This window comes from Sebastes umbrosus, chromosome 21 (assembly GCF_015220745.1).
Source record: "Sebastes umbrosus isolate fSebUmb1 chromosome 21, fSebUmb1.pri, whole genome shotgun sequence".
NCBI classification, from domain to species: Eukaryota; Metazoa; Chordata; class Actinopteri; order Perciformes; family Sebastidae; genus Sebastes; species Sebastes umbrosus.
The window spans coordinates 20,940,209-20,958,978 of NC_051289.1; the positions used below are offsets into that span (position 1 = coordinate 20,940,209).

Consider the following 18,770-nt stretch of genomic DNA (forward strand, 5'->3'; position numbering starts at 1 on the left):
CCTGATCAGCACCATGTGGGCGTGTCCACACTGACATCGTCCTCTCTCTCCTGTTGCAAACACATCTGGCTGGCATTAGCAGAGATTAGGTTGATTGGTAAGATGGACCTGGTGCAACAAACGAAACCACACAGTCCAAAATGAAATCCAAATCAATTTATTATCAACATACAGTTGTATTACATAGTATAGTCTTGGTTCAAACCTCATAGATTAACATAAATCCATTAAAAACGTGTCAATTAACCTTCCTGTTGTAAGAGTCTTTCAAGTCACACTTAAAATGAGTCGACATTTAGACATGTCACAGTAAAAAGCACAGGTGTAAATATTGAAATGAATGATGGCTAAAAATAAGATTTTATGGAGAAAAAAAACCGTATGCATTCTCCTGCAAAACTTTTCCATTTAGCTACCATGACAGGAATTTATAATTATTTACTATGACAGCTAGTAGTAGCTTGGAAAATAGTAATAAGAGGCATTGAATTTGATGAATTTGATGTTTATCAGACAACATATGTGACAGGAATTTGCAAGCTACATTAACTCACCTAGCTCCGGTGGAGATGGACCTTGTGTGCGCTCCATTATTGTGGTTGTTTCCATTGCACTGATTTGACTGCCGAAAGTACATTGACCTGTTTTTTTTTTAATATATATATATATTGACCTAAATTGAAAAATCAATTGTGAGATCTCACAGAGGTTTTGCAATATTTTGCAAAAGTAAATATTTTTTTTCCCCAACCATCAATCTTTTCCCCCTCTAGCTCTGTGAGATTTTGATTTTATTAGTCGGATTTTGCATTACGAAGTTTTATTTTGCTAACAGAATAAATGCTTTGTGGCAGATAGTGACTTTTATCAGTCAGAGAGGCTCAATACACTTAGTAGCCTACAAATATTACAGATAGTTCTCATAGACTGCATACAGTCTGTTAGTTCTAGTCTACAATATAAACATTACAGATCTAATTCTTGAGGTTTTACCTGACACAATATTGCACTAATACACTTTAAGATACACTGCCTTAAATCATAGAACATCATTGTGCTATGGAACACGTCTGCTTAAATATTTGGCAGATCTCAGTGCATGATCATTCAAGTCTTTGTAGAGGATTGAATGGTCCATATCAGGATCGTCCCTCAAAAACAACAATTATTTATGTCTTATATCTCCAGATTTGGGACTGCACAGTAAGTATATACCATAATATCAAATCATATCTAATGTTAAGTTATCTTAATAATGATTACCAGTTACATTTGGCTGCGGTTCCCAGTTACAGCATTTGATGGCCCAGGAAAAGGTTGTCGTTGCCAAACTGTCACATCAAACTTTCTCTACCCGTGTGACGGTGGCTGGTGTCGGCTCCCCTTCACTCCCGACTCTCGCTGGCATGAGAGCAGCATTTGACATCCGTCAACCGTGTTGAGCCACGATGGAATTTACTCGCTTTACATTTCAAACATTCCCTGCTCACAGCTGGAAAATCATCATGAGTGTCAAGTATTTTAAAGTTACTGGCATGATAAAGCTGGAGTCCCGATTGCTTAACTCTGTACCGCAGCGCGATATTTTCACTTCAGCAAGATGTCACCTCTCAGTCTCACTTCTCAATCACTTTGTCTCCCATGTGTTGTCTCACTCTGCTGATGTGATGGGGCCCAGCGCCGGGTAAACACATCGTGCTGATATTATGGGAATCACAAGATGATGAAGAAGTCTATTTTTCCAAGTCTTCACAGCTATTGTCCTGCGTACAGAAAAGAAACATTCAATACAACAGGCTGTCAGACAATGTTCGTAGCTATACCTTCGAAAAGTAATGCACTGTAAATCGTATCTCACAAAATCAATTCACAATACACGTTATTGTGAACCAGGAAGTATAAAGGCGGTCGGGACGGATGGGTTATGGCTTGAAAGGATCCGTCTTGTGTGAAAATCGAGAAAATTGAGAGTGTGAGAGTTTGTGTTCATGTATTTCCTTCTGCAGGCATCCTGCATCTCTACACTTGTAGGAAGGTTGCATTTGCAATTCTGTGTGACATTTTTAATGTGTAATTTATTTTAGATTTTAGTTCTTGTATAATGTAATGAAGTCATGAATCAAGTTCAAGGTTATTTTTTATTATCTTCATTTTCATTTCATTTCATTTCATGTTCATTTTGTGTTGATTTTGGCGGTCCCTACGGATAAAAGCTGTATTGTTTCCGAGCACCAGAGTCCCTTTAGAAAAAGCTATTTTTTATTTTACTGCAGCAGGGTCTGACAGTCTGCCCTGCTCAGTCCTGGTTCAGGTTCTCTCGTGCCTCCCTTCCCTCCTGCGGGCCCAGCAATACGGCCTGGGCCTCCAGCAGCGTGATGGCTCCCAGCGGGGACTATCGGAGCAGCGAGGCGAAGCTCTGATCCTGGCTGGAGGAGGAGCCGCTTCTGCCTGGCGCCGAACTCTGTACCTCCTACCGAAGCTCCGACTGCCTGGAAGCCGGATCTGAGTCGGCTCGCGGCGGGCTGGTCACTGCCGGAGATGAAGTGATCTGAAGGAGTTTCCAGTGAGCCTGCATGTTTTTTTACAACGTTTATACAACAGTCTTCTTTCCCCCGCGAAGGACATCCGATTCCTTCTGAGTTGTTTCCCCCGAATCGCTCCGATTCCCCGATGTTCGTACCCCGTGTGACACCAGAAGTCATCGTTGCGATTTATTTGTCACGTAACTTCTGTACTTAAGTTACGCCACTTCCGTAGTTTTTTTTAACCCAAACCACAATTTCCTAAACCTAACCAAGCAGTTTTGTTGCCTAAACCTAACCAAGCAGTTTTGTTGCCTAAACCTAACCAAGTTGTTTCCTGTGAAGATGGTAGTTTATGTTGAAAAGACTGGAGCAGAAATGAACATGTGTCACGTGTTGCTGGACAAAACGCATGGAAAATTAGGAATAACTTTTTGTAAGATATCATACGAGCCAATGTATGAGGATATGTGGAATCCAATAACGCTGCAACAAATACTGCCTTTGTGAAGCCAAAATACTCTTTTCTGAGACCGTACTTTTGTGGCATTGTTGAATTAGATTTATATCGTAAAGTGCCTTTTGAATACATATCAAGCTCACTAAACACATAATATCACACCCTGAATATTTCTTCTTCATGGCAACAAAAGGCTGTCTCCCTTTTAGAATAACCCGTATTTCCAAACACTACAGGAACCGATTATTTGACATTTCCCCCATGAAAGAAAAGGATACAACACCGATATGTTCCAGCCAGGTAAGGACCCTAGACATGAAATACTTAATCACCAGCAGGGAGACGTATTACCCCGGTAACATCACCGTGGAAACTCTCAGGAGTCCCGGTCTCCGAAGGTATCTGTACCTTTTGAAAAATGGAGCCTTGAAAGTATTCATTAGTTAGCCAAGCATTGAGATTACCCTGCTAATGCTAGTGTGATTTAAAAGGAAAGATGTGGGGCAGACCGGAAAAAAAAGAAAAAAAAAGATTTTTTAGCTTCTCAAAAGAACCATTTCTAAAAGGAAAGTCGAACATTTTCAGTGAAGCCCCGTGAAGGCTTCTAGCTGAGTAGCAGCTTTAGTGTCCATTAATGGACATACTGTATGTCTAGTTTCAGTGTGGAGAAACCACTCAGCGCCCACTGTAGGAAAAAGAAACACTGATCAATAACTGCTGTGTGCGGTTCAATAAGTGCATTGATCATCACACAAACAAACACATCACAACCATAGCGGGAATAAGAGTGCTGGGGCAAGGTCAATACCTCTCAACCCGACCAAATGTAAGTCTGCTTAGGCTTGTTTTCACTTGCCCTCTGTCAGCATCTGAAACTCAATATAACACTGAATGTTCAACACAAAAGTTTAATTCTTAAAAGAAATATGCTGATTATATTGCATGACGTTGGCAGACTGTCAACTGTCAATTGTCAAGACATGCAGAGTGAAAGAATTTTAGCGACCGAGAATGCAGCGTGAATGAATCCTTCGACGCCTTCACGACAGTCAATGACATCGTGAATTACTGTTAATTCACATCATGACACATCCTAAGATAGCCGAGGGAAAAGAATGATGTGATATTTTATTGGAGGATATGACTCTTCGATACACAGCTCTCTTTAAAACCACATCTGTGCAGTCCAATGCCAAGGAAGAGTTTTCAGATTAGTGAAGTATTTGTGTGTCCTTCATGATATCTGCAGACAGTAGTTTTTCAAAGAATCTCAGGGATAGAAAACAGACAAAGATAAAGATCCAGGACATAAACGAGGACACATCGTATGATGACTTGCCTGACCAAGTCTGGATATTCACGGTGAGAGAGTCATGTACCACAAACAGTCTGTAGAACTGTCTATATCACAGTAGTATCAGATTGGGTCTGTATGTCTTAATTGGCTATAATCAATATTGTTACATGAAAGGGTCACTTATAGTGATGAACCAAAGACTGTATATAAAGATGGACGACATGACAGCTCCCCAAAAGTGAAGCCAAAATATCTGGATCTCCCCCTAGTGGCTGGCTGCAGTATGACTCATAAATCTCGCCCCCTCCATGTTAGCGGATTGGACATGGGCCAAACTAAAAAAATTAAAGTACACGTCAAAAACATTTTTCCTAAAGATGGTTTCTGTCATTTTAGGTAGTTCTTATCACACAGATGTATGTTCAAGTGTCCATTTTTCTGATAAGTTTAGTTTTAATTAGTTATTTGATGCTATAAAAAGGGGCTGAGACGTCATGATTGACAGCTGTGATCGACAGGCTCGGGAATTGTACCATAACCGTCACAAGTCTGTGTAATAGAACATGTGGCAATTTGGTCTTAAATGTAATTAAAGAGATATTATGGTTAGTTGTTGTGTCTTTCTAGCAAAACAGCTACAGTTGTGCTAGTGTAGCAGCTAGGTGGCTCACGCTAACAAGCCGCAGCTTTGCTCGGCTCGTGATTGGCTCAGTTGGGTGTGTGGGCGGGACCTTGATACAGTGGCTCCAGCCCCCCCCGATCACTACTGTGAAGACTCTGGCTCCAAATGAAGTAAAAATCTCGAAATGGCAGCTCCTTTAACCGGGATATTTTGGCTTCACTTTTGCACTTCTGGTGGAAGTGGAGACGTGTCGTCCATCTTTATATACAGTCTATGTGATGAGAACCGACTGAGAATTATCACCCAACCCTGCAACCCCCTCATCTCTACAGAGCTTTATAGCAACTCACGCTAAATAGGCTATGCTAAAGCCAGGAGATGGTCAGCTTAGCTTAGCATAAAGGCTGCTCCTTGTGTTTAGGTAACACATGAATTGTATCCAGGTTTTTTTTTTTCCATCCAAATATTTTTTATTAATCTCAAAATGTCTTGCTGTGCGTTCTCGTGTCCTCTGTGATGCGTTTGGAATAATATCCGACAGACTCCAAAATAAAAGAATGCAAGGATGGCGGACGGATAAAGAGAACCAAGGATGCATCAGATGGCAATTTGGCTCATTAGCAAATGGGAAAAGCCTCAAAAGCCCCTGCATGAGTGAAGCTTTAGGTTTACTGTACAGAACTGGATGAAGTAGATGAGAAACATGGACAACTTTGCATCTTCATTAACAACACAGTCCACCTCAAAGAGTGATTTCTTTAGACGTTTGTTCTCTTTAAGACAAGAGAAGTCCTCAACAAGTTTTGAGTTCCTGGATTTGACTCAATCACCTTTTATCTGACAAAGAGACTCATCCCCTTGAGCTACGGTGGCTTGTGAGTGACGCAAACCGTTGTTACGTTCCAGGAGAATACGAGCTAATTACAGCATAGATCCAAGGAAACATCCATTGCCTCTGAAGCCGAAATGCCTTTGTTGAGTCTTTGATTCCCCACAGATTAGATTCCACACTGTTTTTGCCACAGGGCAGAAATAAAACAAAAAATAAAGAAGTTCCACAAAGCACATTACGGGGAGGAGATAATCCAGTGGCAGCGGACGGTTTGCTCTGAGGTATTTCGGTGATGCTTGGTGGTTGGGTCAGCCAACAGCTGCTCGAGGTGAGATATCTGGGATGAAGTCCTCTCCCCGAACGACGTCAACTCTATTTTAATTCTCCACGCAGCATGGTGCATTGACACCTGGGCTGAACACATGGTTAAAATTAGGGCCACTGCAGGGGACCTTGACAAACAAGTGACTTTGACTGAATTTATCAGGCCGTCCCCGGAGTCAGACACTTCTCACACACACAACAGTGGAGGAGGAAAACAGAGCTTTGTTTAAATTTGTGTTCAGTAGTCATTTCCTGTTTTAAAATGTACTTACATGGAACGCATTATAAATGGTAAGTGGCTGCGTTTATATAGCAGAAATTGTACGTTTCTGAAGATTTTTGCTTGAGAAATGTATGCTATGAAATGAATTAATATTATCATCTTTATGATTCATAGTAATAGAGACTTTTTTCTTTATTATTCAGACTACTGCTAAGCATTATAGAAGCAGAGAATACACTAAATATCTTCGTTAAATTCACTAAAATAAAAAGAAATTCAGGAAAATATTAAGGGAAAATTATATTTTTGAAATAACTTTTGTACGTAACCCCAGCACAATCTAAATCCAGTCAAATAAAGAGGGAATTTTATTTTCATTTCTTTAAAGCTGCTACATTACACTAAAGATTTTTCAAAATAAGAGGTTTTGAATTTAATTTGTTTTGGGGATTTGGATTTGGTGACTCTGGATCAGACACAAACAAGGATATGAAAAATCTGAATCAATAAATTTGGCATAGAAGATACAATATACTGGGAAACAAAAATCTTTATTTAGTTTTTCTGCCATATAAGAGTGGTTGTCTAAGCATAAAAAGCTGAGCTGTCATTGGATTCTCTATATGAAACTAGGACTGGGTACATTAGGGGGAAAAGTGCGATCTCATTTCTTAATACTGCCCTATTGAGAAGAAAAGACCACATATATAAAAAAACATATTAGCTTTTAGCGTAACAAACGCTCCCAAGTTCCTTCATTTCCTCTGAGTCAAACTTTAAAAAAAACAAAAGCATGGAGTCTGTTTAGCCGGAGCTGCGGCTTGAATATTTCAGGTTATGGATGAACTGTCGAGTGTCTGACAAGACCCACTATATAAACTTTGAACACAGGCTCTCCGGGAGACATCGATAGTTGTAAATATTTAATTCAGTGCCTCCGACAATGCATGCCACTGAAACAAATCTTTACCAGATTGAATTCGAGATAAATAGCACGGAAATATCACCAAAGCTGATACACAGATTTTTATGCTGTCGTTTTGTCAGTTTGGCCTTGTTGGGGTGGTTTCTGTTCCACGGATCGCATGTTGGTTTATCCAACGTGTCAGCACTTCTTAAGCAGCACCTCAAGTGTTTGTCGCATATTATGTGTGCAGATATAAATTAGATGACAATACAATAAGGAAAGGCTCTCTATGTACCTTGAATGTTTTTTATAAAAGTCATAAACTAAGATTTCTAGTTAGCAATATATCAAGAGAAATTAATGAATACTCCAATATCTTATACATGTACAGACTTTGAGATTATGGGTCCCCGAGCACCTACATATAAAAGGCCCCAGACTGTCTTTCAATGACATTTTGAAGGTGAGCCTGAACTCTCAGGTGCTGATGTTCGTTTTAAAACCGCAGCTGAACTTCAGTATTTAGTTCACATCACAGAGGACGAGATCCACACAGATCCTCCTCTGCACCGATATGATACACAATACTACAGCAAACTATACAAAGTATTGTAGTAAACCATCAAAGAAAGCCTGAGATGCAGCTTCTACTCCTTTACTATTTTTTACTGTATTATAATAAAATGTTAATGTAGCTAAAGTAAACAAAAACATACACTGTAAAACATTTTAAACTGGTTCAATTAAAAAAATTAAAAAGCTTAACTGAACTAAATTTGAATAATTAGTTCAAAGTCATGTCGTTTCTTAATTCCTGTTTATTGTGTTGTGTGATTTCTGTTTTGCTGATTGTGTTCTTGTTTTCAGGACTCTCTTGGAAAAGAAATGTTAATCTCAATGAGACAGCCTGATTAAATACATATTCAATGAAATCAATAAATAAAAATCAGTTGTGAAAATGTAAGTTCAACAAACTCGAGAAAACAAGTTCAGTAAACTCAAGATATTAAGTTAAATCAATAACTGTCACGCCGACTAATGTTACAGTCAGATTAGTTTTCCTTTGGAATGTTCTCAAACTTATATATTTGAGAAAAGTTAATGACAAAACATGAATTAATTCCACTAAATTCCTGTATGATGTTTTCTAGATTAAAGGTAATGCATTATTTCAAAGGTATGTAATTTTCTAATAATTTGCAAGACGTTTCCGGGAATGAACTAATTTCATTTGGAATGCATTATAGGGAGAAAAGCTGCATTAAAACCCTAGTAAAATACAGTTTATTTATTATTTTAAATTTTATTTTCTATATGTTGAATTATATGGTGCCTGTAGACAATTTTACATTTTTGTTCCAGCTAAATCTCTCTCCTAGCACCAACACTGTCTTAGTTTCACTTTAGCTGGTACGATTTTACATAATTCTTTTGAGGAAATGGTTAGGAAATTTAAAAAACAAATGATTGTAAATCAAAGAACCTAATCAGGATCAGGAGCAAAGCAATACAATCAGGACATCCCGACTTCCATCTATGATCTTACAGTGTTAAAATTCAAAATTCAAAATTCACATCTCAGTTCAATAACAACTTAATTACGCACCTACCTGCGATCAACAAATGATCAACACGGTTTAATTTTTAAACTTTTATTCACTTAAATTCTCAAGTGTTAAAGCAAGAACAAAACATTTATAATGTCCTTTGGTGGGATTTTATTACACTTTTATTAATACTGTATATGTAAACTGATATTCTTTGATGCCAGCACGTTGCCAATACAAAGGAAAATCAACTGCACAACTAAAAGTAATATTAACAAATAAAATAAGTGAATGAAAGAAAAATGAAAAAAAACAAAAGAAAAGAAAAACCCATGAACGATTGCTTCTGCATTTTGGATGTTTTAAATAGGTACATTAAAGGTTGCCTTTTTTCAATCACAGTTCGGCAAAGATACAAAAGGACTACATGACTCTTTTTTTTTGTTTGCTCTGTCGAGAAAAGAACTTGCAAATACACCGATGGTTTTCTATGCACTTCTCGTCTGCTCGGGTGAAAACTATCCTCGGACCATGATCGGTTAGGGAGCGTGGTGGCCTTTAAGATAGGAAAAAAAAAGAATCAGACAGCTTTATTGGAGTATCTTTTTGCAAGAGAGGAAAGGAGGAGGGAGGGGGAAGGGGCTTCTTACACATGTGCATCACTAACATCGGACAAAAGAATCTTTCAACCAACAAGGGTTTACAGAGTAACGTTCACGAAAGCACAGGTCTGTGGCAGCATGGCGAGGGAGGGAGGATAGGAGGCAGGAGAGGGAGGGAGGGAGGGAGGATGAACAGGAGGGAGGATGAGCTCGAAGGAGAGACAGAAAGCTAGAGAGGGATCGACGTGGGCGAGGCTTTTGTGTCACAAAGTGGCAGTCCGGACAGATTTCCTTCTATCCACAATGCACTGACAGCAAAGAATGCTTCCTGTGTTTCCTCCTCCTGTTGTTTGTCGCTGTATTGAAGCATAACGGTTATGTTTCAGAGGCCAGTCACTCAGCCATTCAGCAGGGGACGGTGTCTTTGAGATTTCTTCAGCGTCAGTCCAGCCAACATTAACTCGCAAGAAGCGTCCCGGGGGGATCGGCGGCCACTACCGGCTCGTTCGAGAGCTGATTGGTCGCAGCTGTTGTTGCCGTGGCAATAAGAGGGGAAGTGAACGAGTCTGTCATCTTCAGTTATCCCTTCTCAAACTGGAAGGAGCTCGAGTACCTGGTATGGCTTAGAAGGGGAGGGGGGGGGCTCTCATTGTTCTTTGCACATTTTACTCTTATTAGGCTCTTTTTTATTTCTTATAATATCTGGCATTTTTAGAAGTATATGTTTTTTTTTTTTTATTTCGATATATTCTTTGAAATTAAATGAAAAGTTTTTGCACTCTGGCACATTCCCTTTATCGCGAGTCCATTGAGTCTGGCGGCGGAGAAGCTCAGTACAGTACAGTCCAGAAAGCTCATGGTTGTTCTTGTTTTAATGGTTGTTGATTATTTGAAAGGGGGTTATGTGGGGGGGGGGGGGGTTAAAGTGGAGGCGGCGGGGAGTTTGTTGCTCCCACCAGGTCACGGGTCTCTTTAGAGCACGGCGGGCCAGCAGGAGGCCTCTCTCAGCAGTGCCGAGCCCAGCAGCAGCAGCAGCAGCAGCCTGGAGGAAGATGGAGGCGTCAGCGAGGCCTGGCCCGAGTCGGGGCCCCCGCAGCCCCCCAGCTCCGACTCGCAGCGGGAGTTCTCGCACAGCAGGCCCGAGTAGTCCGAGGGACAGCTGCAGCGGACGTTGTTGACGCACACCCCGCCATTTTGGCAGCGCAGGAGCTCGTTGTCGCACACCCGGGCTGCGGCGGGAGCAATGTAAAGACAGGAGAGAGGAGTGAGAAATCAAGCACGCAACAGAGTTTTGGATAACACTTTACTTGAAGTGTATAAAAGCATATCGTAATCAAATCAAATTAATTACATATCATTACATTATCTATTCAGATGCTCCATTAAAATGAAAATGATCCCTGCGGGGAAATTAGGAATTCTCTCATGCTCTAATTCTAACAAATCAAAAACTCACAAAATGATTTCTTCAAGTAAAGTGTTACCACATTTCATTCCAGATTTGATTTAGCTCAACTTTTACAGGAATAGTTTGACATTTTAGGAAATAAGCCTGTTTGTTTTCTTCCCGCACGTTAGACATGAAGAACGCCACCACTCTCACACCTGTACGGTAAACATGGAGACAGCAGCCGGTTAGCTCAGTTTAGTTTATAACTATTCTAGAGTTGCAACTAACGATTATTTTCAGTGTTGATTAATCTGTTGATTATTTTCTCGATTAATCGATTAGTTGTTCGGTCTAGAAAATGTCTAGAAAATAGTGAAAAATGTCGATCTGATTTCCCAAAGGCCAAGATGACGTCCTCAAAAGAAACCAGAAAATATTCACATTTAACAAGCTGCATTTAGAGAATTTTTACTTTTTTTCTAAAAAAATTACTCAAACTGATTATCAAAATAGTGCGGATTAATTTAATAGTTGACAACTAATCGATTAATCGTTGCAGCTCTAAACTCTTTTGTTCAATCCGTAATTCCAAACCGGAATCTCTGCTGGTTGCTTGGTAACTTCTCGTAGCCAAGAAACAGTCACAAATGGGCTCATAAACCTCTGTAAAACATCAAATCGGCATTTTATACACTAATCGTCTGCTGCCTCCAGCTTCATATTTACTGTACAGATGTAAGGGTGGAATCAATATTCTCATCTTACTCTCTGCAAGAAAGAAAATAAGCTGAATTCCAAAAATGCTTCAATATTTCATTATGCAATACACTGGATTTGAAAAAATAAATCCCTGATATGAAATAAATATTATTCTTAAAGGTTAACTCTGCCGAGCATTCATCCTAATTACATCAGTAATTTGACTACATCAGGTTAGTAATGTTAGTATAAATCTGAGGGTAAAAGCAATCATGTTAAAGCCACCATGCGTACAATTTGAAAATGTCTACCTGTGGCGCCCCCTGTGGTCGTTTAAAAAAGAAAATACATTTTTTGGAGAATTTATTCAAGGATTGTCTCATTTTCTACAATAAAAAACTCAATAATTTTAAAGATGGCGTAAATACATCAAACATATACACATAGTGGGTTTAAAGGGATCTCTTTTTCACATTTAGTATTCTAGTTTTAAGGTCTATATTTTAAACTTCCCTTCAAGAATTTAATACCAGCTTGCATATTTTCACATTTTTATAGTGCAGATTTTTCCTTGAAACAAAAAATAAAACCTCTACACAATTCCACATCCTCCTATAATAAGAGGACAATTGCACATTATGGCACCTTTAAAAGTTATAAAAAAAGAAGAATGATCATCATTTGTAATGTAAACGTCATCATTCTGTCTGCAGTGCGAGCAAATTCCCTTTTAATCATTTACATTTCTTTAATATCAAAGTTGATTAAAGCCCCGTCCCATCAGCCGTGTTACTGCACAGAAATCCTCAAAGGCTGACAGGCTTCCCCCCCGAACAGCACTGTCTTCAGACAAACTGAACGTCAGGTGAAAATTGGTGTATATTTAGAGCTGGGACGCCGAGGCCACTCTATTCCCAGAGGAGGCAAGCTGTCAAGCAAGCTGGAGGCAAACAAAGCAGCGCCGCACAAACTAATAAACCAACAGAGACAAATAAACAGTGATAAACACAGGGGCCACTTCTGCCCATTTCAGTCCTTTATGGGAGTGGAAAACAATGTGGTGAGCAATCTATGAACTCTATGGGACATAAATATCACAATAACAAATATCAGGCCTCTCTCCTAATACTCAGGATTGGATGCATGCTGTCTCCAAGGGAAAAGCCAAATAGGGCTTTGATGGGAGGCTTGTTAAGAAGCACTGACTCTGCGAGTCCTATTTGTGCCACGTCTGTTCTGTAGGAGTAAAGCGACCTGCTGTTTGGCTCTGTAAATTCTGCTTCAGGCCACCGCTCACCAATTACCATGCACAACTAGGTCCAAATAAGACATCTGAACTCTATCGTTCTCCTTTTTTTCTCTCCAGCTGACATATCAATTTCATGACCAATTCAGCCACTCAGCAGAAACTAGAGTAATGTGTCAATATATAAAACTACAATCACCGCTTCTCTCTTTGGAAAGCCATCGTTTCTTTCTCCTGATGATGAGGCAGCTAAACTTGGTAATAAAATGTCTCCTTCAAGATGACAAGGAAGAGCAATGTATTAAAGAATCCTGTTTTTCCCAAAGAGGCCTTGATATGATCAGCACACGGGAGAGACTCCTTTAATTAGACAATGACCTTTCATCTTGTCCATCTTATCTCTCCTTGCTTTCATGATGAAATGTTAACCTGCCGTGTATTTCTAAGGATGTTCAAAGTGGTTTGTATTCTTCCTGTGCTCCAAATGTATCATAAAAACAGTTGAAATGATGTGCAAGACAGCATTGTCTGTGCTTTTCAAAGTAAAGCCAGCCCAAGGTCAACCATGTGCAACAGGCTTGAGCATGAGGGACCTGGAAGCTATGCAAAAGGTATGCTATATTTTGATAAGAGATGCAAAATGATGGCAGCGTTAAAATGTGCAACTTTCAAGCCGTTTCACACCAAGCACGGATTTTCATCAGAAAAATTTGCACGGAAATTTATAAAAACTGTTTTTGTGGGCTCTTATGAATGAAAATATTTGGATGGACCTCGATTTCAGTGGATTTATGCCAGCAGAAATATATGTTTGACCAATGAAATCCTTTGTTCCAACTGATCGCAGTCACTCCGCATAATAAGTAGCCATGCGCTTATGTTTGTATCATGGAGAGTATGTAATTTTGGAACAATGGGCGTTTGTTTTTTGGGGTAACGGACTGTCGGACAAATGGGCTTTTCTCGTTCCAATGGGACTATTGGTGTTTCGGAATAACACTGGGCTGTCCCCTTCTCCTCAACACCAAACAATGTGCGACAAACACTACTACCTCAACAACCAAATAAAGGCCAATATATGGCTTGAGATCGCCCAGCAGCTGATTAAGATGGTAATGTAGCTGATATGCACTTGCTAACGTTATTTGTTGGTCACGGAGCGAGGCTGGCCTCAACAGCTAGCGTTAGCATCAAAATTGGGGTCCGATTAGTTTATGTATTGTGTAACGTTAGCCCCTTAGACATTCTCTGTCTGGATAGGTTTCTGTTGTTTGGACTGGACACGGTACTATTAAGGAGGAAATTCATTGGACCTCATCGATTAAAATGGAACACGGCAACGCAGATAATTCGCACCGGACCCGTTGTGCATAGTTGTCAAAGCGCAAAATTCGAACGCAGAATTTTTTTGTGACACAAAAAGAGCTTCGCAACAACATAATGTAATATGCAAAATATTTGATTTCCACCATGCTCAGGATGGCATTTCCTTATTGGAAGACAATTCGACCCTGACTTGTTTATTTAAACTTGAAGAGTAGCTTTAAATAATGATGCTAGTCCATATTGTTTGGTAATAAATAACAGAAATGTTTAAGTAACTTGGTGATCTCCAAATCAAGTTGGTTGTATTATTTAAGTTTAATTGCAAACTGCTTTCAGCAACAGTCTTTTCACCTACAGTATTGCTATCTTGAGCTATTAGCCAACAAACAATAAGACTCCAGGGTCAAACAAGCTTTAACTACTTTTAGCAGCAGTCTTACCTAGCTAAAACCACCTATTGCTAACTAGGGTCGTGTCTAGAAGGTAACCCACAATTTGGGAAACTCTTGCTTGGTTAAGGTTACTCATTGACCTTGAATGGTTAAGGTTAGGATAGGTCGTTGGGCAGAGAGTCTAACAAGAGTTTTTGCAAGTTTTCGTGAATTAAGGGAAGGTGACCCACAATTTGGGAAACTTTCACAAGATGGTTAAGGTTAGGTATTGACCTTGAATGGTTAAGGTTAGGATAGTTTGTGGGGCAGAGAGTCTCGCAAGGGTTTTTTGCACATTTTTACAAGTTTTGCAAGCTGCAATATGCGGGTTACCTTCTAGAAATGACCGCAAACTAGAGCTGGTATAGCCAACAAACAATATTACTCCAGTGTCAGACAAGTGCATTATGTCAGTGATTATCAATTCAGTGACATTGAATTGAGTTAGTTTAGAAGTAACTGTTAGCTAACAATAGCTATAATGGCTGACTGCTACAAGCTATCTTCAGCAGCATGGACACTCTCCTCAGGTTGCATTTAGCCTCAATTTAGAACTGGTTCACTGTCTTCCAGAAAGTAGGCTAAGCCCAAATACGGCAATATATGAAGTGGTGAAAATGGCTCATTTCTTTTAGAAGTAGGGAGGTAGTTTTAAAGGCATGGGTCATTCAGGAATGAAAACGTTGTCAGTTTCCAATAAGGGGAAGCAGTCCTTGCTAGCCTGATGTGTATATAGTGGTGCAGGAATGAGTCCTAAAATCCAGAAATGAGTTAGCGTTTTAGCACTTCCGGTTCCCTCGTATGGAAGTTAATGGGTTTTTTTGAATGGGTTTTTGGGTAGATGCCTGAAATGAGGTCTGTAGTTAACACAAGCTTGAGAGATTTTAACGTTTTGTTCTATGATATAAAATAAGTCGGTAAATATCCCACTTGTGAATTTTGAAGCTTTTGCATGTTTTCAAAAAGGCGGTTGCTAACAAGTGGCTAAATGAGACTACTAAAGGTCCTCACGCTGACTCGTCCACCTTCACAGCCTCGTTGATTGTACATGCACTAATGTGACCGTGACCGTGGTGTAGTTCGTTGATAGCCTAACATTTTACTTCTGCCGATTGCATCCACACTTCAATACTCATAAAAGCGGTGTTCATTTGTGAAGATTATCTTGATGAACACAACGTGTAAGTATCATAAATGTGTGTTTGACACAGAGATTATTTTCTGCAATAATCCAAAAATCCCATTGGCTTTTTGTGGAGTGAACCCAGGGCGATGCTAACTTCCTGGTTGGCCTACAGAAATACGTCATCCCTGCATTACTCTATTATGTTTTACATATCGATATTGAGAGTGAATTTTCATTTCTAAGGCAAACCCAACCACTACTTTAAATATGAATTGTGCATGACGCTCAACACTGCATAGCAAGTTCAGTTGACTTCAAAGCAAAGTTCAGGTAATGGCGGACACCTGCAGGCAAAGCGCTTCATTTGCTGCCAATTAAGCGATGCTGAAGTCCAAAATGAAACAGAGGTATAGATTTTTAAAAACAACTGTAGCAAGTTTGTCAAAGATGTATAACAGGGTGAATGAGATTAAAGGTATAACACGGTGAAGGGGAGAGCAGAACCTGAGGGCACAGACAGTACCAGCATAGAGCATTATGTTTTTAATACACTAAAGATGAGTGAAGAATTGATGTTAAGATGAATTCTTCTGAGAGCTCTGCACCTTTATCTCTCTTCAATCTCTCCCATTAACCGTTTCTCGGCATGTCAACAGAGCCGGCGCAGGCAGTAAATGACAAGATTTGTAGCGTTTGCTTTTGATATGAGTGATAATATTTAGAGAGGGGGCCGATGAACTAGGTGTGCCTGTCTGGGACTGCGATGTGTTTGATGAGAGATTTGAGTTTTAATTGCATTCTTCAGTCTGCATGCAGATCGAGTCTTGTCCATGCACATAAATACTGCAGCGGCGGGGAAGCAATGGGAGGTCAAGACGGAAAAGTTTTCAAACTATTTCTGTCGAGGAATAACGAGAGCTCCTTGGGGCATTATTTCAGGGGTTTCCCATTTTGTGGAAAACATTTCGTGCAGCCAACGTGAGAACAAATTCACCTTAAACACCTGTGTGTATTTACCACTCTGGTCCCAGTTCTTTTCCCTAATTCCTGTGGAAAACTGGCTTTTTAAGTTATTGCCAGAGCAGTGAGGGATTTATTTTAGCTACATCAACAACAATACATGGAAGAATCCATAGCTCGTGCAGAAATATTCATTTCTCCACCGTGGCCTCAGTAGACCAGAATGCAATGCAGTCAGGGCTTTAATCTTTGCAGGTTGTCAGTATAGTAGAGTGCAAAACCCAGAGTACTCTTCACTAGGGCCAAATATAACACTACAGTACGCAGTGATCTCCTTTTTCTCTTTCTGATATGGCGATCACTATCACACATGTGCAGCACAAAGAACACATTCCTTTCCCTGAAAGGCATTCTGGGAAATGTAGTAAAACATGCTAACTGAAATAAAAATAAATTGAGGAATCTCTACTCATGTAAATAAAACGTCCCCATGTTGCATTTCTATATTTTGCACATCATCAAGTTCTGCAGTATTTCTTAAACCTCTTCAGTCTCATCGTAGGAAGAGTGGGAGTTTGAGGCTTAGAAGTTTTGAGAACATTCAAATACTTCACACAATAATGTTTGTTTGATTTTCTAAACACAGCTTCATAGCTAATCTGACAAATAAAACTACTGATCCACTCTGTGCTCCGTGACTTCCCATCTGTTGGACTCGGCCCTGCGTAAAAACAACATGTTTTCTTTGCACTTTTTCTTTTTTGCTTTTCTTGTTACCTTGATTACTGCTGTTGCACAGCTCAGCAGTCAGAACGCCACCGAGTAGTGAGTGTGTATATGCATTTATAATAACCATCATTTATAAATGGTTAAATTAATAGTTAACTAAACTTAGTTATTAGTTATTTTACTGTTATCATACAATGAAATGATAATTAATGTTTACTAATTTTAACAGTTTTATTGTTGTACACATTATAACATTTCATATACTATACACGTCAGTATTTGTTATTGCTCATTAAATTATTTGTAAATTTTTAAGAAATAGTTTGTAAAACATCAATAAACATTACATAGATAGATGGACCAGATATTTTTAACACTTTGTTGATGGTTAATAATTGGTTTGTAAATTGTCAATAAACATTATTTTCATTATAAAGTTGCATTTGATGATTATTATACCTTGTTAAATTGTTAAAGAATACTCTGTAAAGCAACTATAAACATTATTTAGATAGATAGTCAAAACTTGATAATCAAGGTTTCTTGTTAATACTTGGTTTCTGGTCCATCTATCTATGTAATGTTTATTATTTCTTAAAGGTTTATAAAATACAAAACACATTTGGTAATTATTAGGCAAGTCAGAGTTAACGTGATAATAACACGTTAACGCATATTCATTTTAACGCCACTAATTCCTTTAATGCAATTTGCAATTTTGAGATTGTAGCCTGCTCAGTGTTTAAAGCTACAGCGAAGATGACTTCATATGAAACTAGAAAACTAGAACCTAAGGAATCCATTCGTGCCAACTAGCTTGTTGCAATGGAGGCTAAATAACACTCCAAACATACGCTACATTTTGGCGAGGAAAAACTGGCATGGCCATTTTCAAAGGGGTCCCTTGACCTCTGACCTCAAGATATGTGAATGAAAATGGGTTCTATGGGTACCCACGAGTCTCCCCTTTACAGACATGCCCACTTTATGATAATCACATGCAGTTTGGGGCAAGTTATAGTCAAGTCAGCACACTGACACACTGACAGCTGTTGAGTTTGCCATGTTATAATTTGAGCATATGTTTATGCTAAATGCAGTACCTGTGGGGGTTTCTGGACAATATTTGTCATATTTTTGTGTTGTTAATTGATTACCAATAATAAATATATACATACATTTACATAAAGCAGTATATTTGCCCACTCCCATGTTGATAAGAGTATTAAATACTTGACAAATCTCCCTTTAAAGTACATTTTGAACACATAAAATGCAATTAATTGCAATTAAATATTATGATTGATAAATTATTAACAGATAATTATTAACAAATACTTAATATAGTATATACAATGTTATGTGTGCAACAATAAATGATAGAGTACTAATGTAATCAGAATGTAATTGCTATCAGCTATGATAAAATACATAATTCATAAAGTAATTATTTCATATTAGAGAAACTAATGATAAAACAGAAATTATAGCAATACTAATAATTTTTAAATATTATTATCATTTTAT

The 18,770-nt window shown here is 38.9% G+C and overlaps 1 protein-coding gene across 12 annotated transcripts in view; it reads right to left on the minus strand.

Annotated features, from left to right (window-relative positions):
* Nucleotides 1-8,823: 8,823 nt before the first annotated feature.
* ntng1a (netrin g1a) overlaps nucleotides 8,824-18,770 on the minus strand; it is a 128,559-nt gene continuing 118,612 nt past the window's right edge. For all 12 annotated transcript variants that reach the window (XM_037756738.1, XM_037756732.1, XM_037756735.1 and 9 more), the window contains one exon: nucleotides 8,824-10,565. In XM_037756738.1, coding sequence (XP_037612666.1) covers nucleotides 10,309-10,565 — 257 coding nt within the window. In that variant the 3' untranslated portion in view covers nucleotides 8,824-10,308. The remainder of the gene's footprint in view (nucleotides 10,566-18,770) is intronic.